Source organism: Echinops telfairi, unplaced genomic scaffold (genome assembly GCF_000313985.2).
Source record: "Echinops telfairi isolate 266 unplaced genomic scaffold, ASM31398v2 ScPeMD7_3;HRSCAF=10, whole genome shotgun sequence".
Taxonomy (NCBI): Eukaryota; Metazoa; Chordata; class Mammalia; order Afrosoricida; family Tenrecidae; genus Echinops; species Echinops telfairi.
Genome location: NW_022103899.1, coordinates 28,898,509 through 28,905,872, shown reverse-complemented (window position 1 = coordinate 28,905,872; position 7,364 = coordinate 28,898,509). Strand labels below are relative to the sequence as shown.

Below are 7,364 nucleotides of genomic sequence, written 5' to 3'. Positions count from 1 at the left end.
TGCCATCATCATTTTCAAAACATTTTCTTTCTACTTGAGCCTTTAGTATCAGCTCTTTTTTTTTTCAGACCTGTTTCTATGACAATAAATTTACTACCATTTTGAATAAAAACCTCAGTCATGTGTTAAAAAAAATTCATAATATGGTTTAAAAAAATATTTAGTAGAGAGTAAAATTATTCTAAAAAGCCCTAGTGGTGCAGTGATTAAGTATTCAGCTACTAACTGAAAGGCTAATAATTTAAGCCCATCTGGAGAAAAGGGCTAGCAATCTGCTCCCTTAAAGATTACAGTCTAGTAGTTCTACTCGGTCATAAAGGGTCTCAACAAGTCAAAAGTGGCTCAATGGCATATAAGAACAGAAATTTCTGTATGATATTGGGTACTTGTCAAAACCAGCTGCCATGAGTCATCATCAACTAGGTGACAACAAAAAACCTAGGGCTGTACAACACAGAAAGTGCATCTTAATATAAACTGTAGACTTTAACCAATAATGCACCAATGCTGTCCAATGACTACAACAAATGTCCCACAAGAATGCACAATGTGGAACAGTGTGAATGGGGGAGTAGAGGCATATTGGAACATTACTTTCTGCACAATTTTTTTTCTTTTTTTTTCTGAGTAGAGGGCTCAAAAAATTGTGTATCTCTTTCCCTGAAAGTGCCTGCTAAAAAGGAGAGCGTTTACACACCAAAAAATCTAGGAGCATTCTGCACAATATTTTTGTAAACCATTACTACTATAAAAAATGAGGCAAATGAAAAATCAATTTAGATTTCTCCAGATTATTTCCTATTTGTACAATTATGATGACAGTATTATCTAACTGATGATTATATCTCACAAACACCCTGAGATATATATGACAATAATAAACATCCTCATTTGATTAGCATCTGGAAAATGCACCTTCTCAATCTATGATTAATAACTCTTTTATATTGATTTGTCTCTCTCAAAATGTATTGTAAATGTTACTCCTAACCCTGAGTTGGGGCATCCTGTTGGCATGGTGACTTAAACACTGGACTTGTAAACCAAAAGGTCACTAGTTTGAATCCACCAGAGGATCCATGGAAAAAATGTGGCAGTGTGGGTCCATAAGACTTACAGCCTTAGAGAGTCTGTGCGGCAGTACTACGCTGTCCTTAGGGTCAATAGGCATCAAAATTGACTGGATGACATTGAGTTTTTGGTATACCTGTGGTCATAATACATTTCAGAATGAATTTTCTTTGTTATGTTAATGAGAATGTATTCATATGGGGTGTATCAAATCAAAATCTTTTGTAATATCAAAAATAAATCAAAACCAGGAGCAAAAAGCATATGGAGGACATAAATGCCACACCACCTTAAGATCATCAAAGAACCAAACCAATAAAAAATAAATACCATTACACCACCCACATACGGTATTTCTATCATAACAACATGAGCTAACCAAGACAAGGGTTTACTCTAAAGTCTCTGTATTATTGTCGCTTACATTGCTGCTGTTAGGTACCTTTGTGTCAGCTCTAACTTAGAGCAACCCTATGTACAACAGAATGATACATTTCCCAGTCCTGTGCCATCCTCAATCATTTCTATGTTTGAGCTCATTGTTGCTGTCACTGTGCCAACTCATTTCATTGAGGGTTTTCCTCTTTCATGTTGTCCCTTTACTTTACCAAGCATCATGTGCTCCTATAAACATAGTTCTCATTAGAGCTATGATAAAGAATGTTATCTTTTTAAAAGTGGGGGCTAATATAATAAATAATAAGTCATAACTAATATGGCTGCTAGGTTAAATTAATAAGGCTAAAATGAACTTGCAGAGTACTATTTTAATATTATTATTTTCTGATGGTATCAGGGCCAAGCAGTTACTGTTTAATGAAGGTGAATAAGCATCAATTAGGTTGCTGAGAGGACTGAAAAGCCAATGTTCTTCATCTCATTTTTCTAAGTTCACAGTAAGTCAATTCCAACTCAAAGCTACCCTACGGGGTGGAGTAGAACTGACTAAACCATAGGGTTTCCAGGGCTGCAAGTCTCTGCAGAAGGTGACCGCCCCATCTTTTCTGCCACAGAGGGGTTGGTGGGTCAAATCAATGATCTTCTGTTTAGTAGCCAGGCCCTTGAACCAGTGCGCCACGAGAGCCCTTTGTTTCTTTAATCTGGTGAATTTCCACAATCTTTTGGTTTGTATCTGTTATTTTTTTTAAAAATATTATCCCCTCCTCTTTCTCTTAGCACATTCTTCATTAGTCCTAACTGAACAACTGTATCCTGAGCATTTCCACCAAAATTATAACCTGTTAACTTCCACAATAAACTCCAGAATCATAAGCATTGTCTACAAGGTCTATGTGGACATGGTAAAAAATTATGAAAATGGATATTGCTATGGAAGACAGAGCATTCAAAGTAGAGGGTACTGTGTGAAAAATAACATTAATGTATAAAAGAAGGTTGTGTATTAAAAAGCAGAAAGCTATCATGTTTTTGTCTTAGCTACCTAGTGCTGCTGTAAGCGAAATACCACAAGTAAATGGCTTTAACAAACAAATTTATTCTCTCAGTGCTTTGAAGGGTAGAAGTCCTAATTCACAGTGCCAGCTCTAGAGAAAGGCTTTCTGGGCCAACTCACAACTGAGGAGGAAGGTCTACCTTGCTCAGCATCTGTGGGAGCAGCTTTCTTTGGGGATCTCTAAGTGTCTTGGCATCATTCTTCTCTGTTTAGGAGCTCTACAGTACAGTGACTGTAAGCACCACTCTCAGCTCTTCTTCCTTAGTAAGACTGAAGTCTCTCCGCTTGCTTCTCTCTCCTTTCATGTCTTGTAAGGTAATAGGTGATGCAGACCACATTTCATGGAGATTCCATTAGGGCTTTACTTGACTTGGCGTTGATCTAGGGTCCAGCATGGAAGTGCTATTGCTCACAGTGAAAGCCATATTTTTTGTTTACAAAGCCTGCTCCGCCCCTCGTCCAGCAGGCAGTAATGTCAGACCCATTCATGCTAGAATCCAGCCCAGTAGCAGCCATGGACCCAACCAGAAAGATGCCAGGACTCCTGATGTCTAAAAGATTAACAGATGCCCCAAAGAAATAAATACTCTGGAATTTTCTTTGTTCCCTCTCACCTCTCTTGCCTCTCACCTAATCTGCTCTCTGAAAAGCCTGCAGCTCTCTAATGCTTCTAACCCTCAGGATCCCTTTCTGCTCTTTCACCCACAAGCTTCCTCCACAAAACTAGACATGGCTGCAGCCAGGGCCATTGACTCTTTCCTTGCTGAGCCCCATTGCAGTTTGCTAGTGGGTTTGCATTAAAACCTGTTTCTCTCTTCTTTTCTGCAGCTGCGGCTCTTGGGGCCTCTATACCTTTTAAGTCAGCTAATTCTCTGGCTTTAGACAAAGGACCAGCTCTAATCTTTCTCTATGTGGCTATCCTAAATTCCTTTCACCTCAGGTCCTTTGATCTCCCATTGCCTATAAATCTCATTACCCTGAATAAATATATTAATTAAAAGTCTTGCTCTGTCTCTTGTTGCTGAAAAACCTTACAGTTGAATCCTACACATTAGCTCAGGGCTCATCAAACCAAATCACATCTTGGGAACAATGACATCATTATCTAATTGCCAAACCACTGAGACGCGCAGCCCAGCCAAGCTGACATATATTTTAGGGGAACATAATTCAATGCATAACATTTTAGTAGCTAGGGTACTTATTACTATTTATATAATTTCTATGTCTTAAATTTGGCCCTTAATGTATCTTTCCAATTGTTTTAATAGAAAATGAGAGCTGCTTTTAAGAGCTGCACATATTCACAGTCACATTTTGAATTAATATTGTGATTTATTAAACATACCCTGAAATTCTATGTCTCCAGTTCCGATAGGGATCATATAAACTTTCACAAAATGCCAATGCATGGATTACAAATTCTTCAATTGCTGTCTGATCTGCCATTTCCTTCTCTTTTTTTTTGCTTTTTAACTGAGAATAAATTTAAAAGTATAATTTTACTTACTTATAAATATTATGCCACATAACATGTTCACCATTCTTACCCACACATTAAACCACTATTACTTAATTTTTTTTTAAATCACTCTTATTAAAATAGCCTAACATCTCCTTAGAATCCAAAGAGTCAGTAAGCCATATGAGCTATTTGCTTTTTTAAATTAAAGTTCCCTCTTTGGACATATGCTGTATCCCTTCAGTGATACTCAAAGTTTTTGAAAGGACTGGCATTTTACACACTCCAAAGAGCATAGTAGCCTGTCTTACTCAAAGCAGCAAGTCAACTACTTTGCTTTTATACCTAAAAGCACCAGCACTTTCCTTAGCACAATACAATTACAAATTTTAAATATTTCCCAGAAAAGACTTGAAATAGTAATCAATCTTTGTTTACAATAACACAGATATATATGACAAATGAATAAATGCATATTGTGACAAATTATATAAATTTAAAGACATTTATAAAGCATAAAAATATTAAACAAAAAAAACATTTATAAATATAAAACTTTAAAATTTTAATTACAACACCATTCACATTTAGATAATATATATAATATGTCTGCAATACCAGGGTGTTTCAAAAAGGTTCTGGAATAATAGGAAATTTTGACTCAAATTTTTGGAAGCCCTCTCATATACAGTACCCAACAATTTTAATTATTTTAATAACCATTAAGTGTACTTAATATGTACTTAATGTACTTATAGTTCATTAACTATACATTAACTACCCCCAAAAAAGACCCATTAAAACCTAGTTACTCCAAGTAAAACAACAAAAAGGAATACTGGTTCAAACCTACTTGCTGAATATAGAGTGTTGTCATGGTGATAACATGATTGATATATGAGCAAGTCCCAATTTCTTCCACATTAGATAGATTTCTGTAAGAAAAAAGTATATAGTTATTACATAGGAATGGTGAGCCACATATATATCCATGTATTCATATTTAATTATAAGGACACCCACTGGCAAACAAAATGCAAATGATAATTTTTATAAATCAATATGATTCTATAATTGTGTTCCATTAAGAATGTGAAATAACAGGTAAAATGTGAAATAAATCAGATGCATATTAACATCTATTTCTTAAAGGAAAACTAGAAAATTCAGAGATGAATTATATTCTTATATTTGGGTATTTTTTCAACAGGGCACTTTTTTCCCAATCCTGTGCAGGATCTTAGTTTTTTACAGAGTATTGCCACCATCCCATATGTCTAACTGTGTAACTTTTGCTTTTTGAAATTCATGTTCCCTTTTTAGATTTATGTTGTATCCCTTCAATGATATTCAACATTTTTTAAAGGACTGGCATTTTACATACTCCAAAGGCATAGCAGCTTGTCTTACTCAAAACAACAAGTCAATTCTTTTGCTTTTATACCTAAACGTACCAGCACTTTCCTTAGCACAATACAATAAGAACATTCCATTAATTTCCTGTTGTGAAACTGTCACCTTGAAAAATACTTTATATCTTAAAAAACAATAGTTGCTAAGCAAACAGGAAATATTAGCTGAATATGCAGATTTTGTAATGTAATGTAAGGGAGATTTGCATGACATCTTGGAGAAAATAAAGAGTAAAGGACAAAGGTAAAATTATAACCTCTGCCACTGAGTTGTTTCTGATAAAGGTGAGCTAGGTCAAACGTCCGCCTATGACCTATAAAAGGCAGAGAGTACATTAAAAAAAAAAGATAAGAAGCAGATGCATGACTTTGACAGGGGCACAAAAGTTGAAAAAGGACAAAAACTGGCATTCACGACCTATAAAGGGTAGTTTCTCAAACTATGGTTTGAGATGACAAAGGGTCACATTGAAGAAATAAAGGAGTGAATGAGAAGTGGACCAGTATGTCCAAACAATGAAGTCCAAATCACTGCAATCTTGACTACAGTGCAGTGTGTCCTATTGTACTGCCAAGTCATGATGGGTAGAAACCAACTTGAGGTATGGAATAACAACTAGCTTTTCAGAAACTAATGTAAATTACCACCGGAGAAAGTATCATCAAAGGCCTAAAGTTACCTTTATTAGTTTTCAAAATACTGTAATGCTCAACAGCCAATCAAAACTAACTACTCACTTGAAAAGGTGTTTGAAATTAAAAAATAAACAAAAGACACCAATCCACAAGTTGAAGGTGGGATGTGGAGAATCCATGCTTAAAAGAATATACACTAATCTTTAGAGAATGCAAAATGGGAAATATAAATATACATATATTTTTTTAATTTAAAGAGAACCTTTACTAAATCTTTTTTTTAAAGATTTTATTGGAGTCTCGTATAATGCTTATCAGAAGCCATACATCCATACATCCACTGTGTCAAGCTCATCTGTACATTTGTTTCCTACCTTTTACTAAATCTTAAATGGGACAAAGACATGGCAACTACGGACATTATCATCTGGATCAGCAAGAGATGATAATGGTGTCCAAGGGTTTGCTGAGGTACAGAACTTGAAAAAGCATATGGGATGTCAAAGAAAGCTATAATAAAAACATGGCTGGTGGCATATAATTACAATACAGTTTCTAGTGGGATCAGGATCATGATTACAATACTCAGAGTTATGTTAGATAAAAGAGTTTACAATATTTGTTCAGGAGCTTTTCCAAGGCAATCAGAGCATGACTAATGACCATTCAACACCCAGTATGGTGATCTCCATTAAGGACACAGCCCAGCCAAGCTAGCCCTTAAGGGAGACTATCTCTAGGTGGGCCAGTGGGGTGGTGGCAATCCACTTTCCAATGCAGTCTATCCAAGGATAAGGCTATTTCCCATCCCAGGTCAATGGTCACAGGGAATTAAACTAAGGCGTAATCCACATGCAGACTCTGCAAATGGATTTTAGCCTTTCCCCGTCATCCAAAACCTTCTGTAAACTAGATGCTCAAAATTTAAGTTCTAATACAATACCCTCCTCCTATCATGGATTTTATTTTTTACAGTCCTTGGATCACAAAGGCTTGAGTGCTCCTTCCATGAGGACTTAGCTAACACCTCAGATAACATGGCTGCTTGCTTTTAAGATACAACTTTAAGACCCCAGATGTAAATAGCCAGGCGCCATCTGATTTCTTCAGCACATTTTGTTACAAAACCCATCTCTTCAGTGATCACTTAAGAGGGCAAGTGGAGACCAGGACCTCATCATAAGAACTAACTGTTCCTAGATTAGGGCTTATGATTAAGCTGCAAGTTCAAAAGCCACTCATATATTTAAGGACCACTTTAGAGGCAGCATTATCAGCTCCTTGAAAAATAATATAACTAACATCCATGGGACATTTGGTAATTCTAATA

General features: G+C 35.9%; 1 protein-coding gene across 1 annotated transcript in view; it reads right to left on the bottom strand.

The window, feature by feature from the left end:
• The window catches only part of NBEAL1 (neurobeachin like 1), a 179,410-nt gene that overhangs the window by 137,239 nt on the left and 34,807 nt on the right, over positions 1-7,364 (bottom strand). The window contains exons 4-5 of the mRNA XM_045296671.1: positions 4,840-4,921; positions 3,873-4,000 (exon numbers count right to left, since the gene is read on the bottom strand). Coding sequence (XP_045152606.1) covers positions 3,873-4,000; positions 4,840-4,921 — 210 coding nt within the window. The remainder of the gene's footprint in view (positions 1-3,872; positions 4,001-4,839; positions 4,922-7,364) is intronic.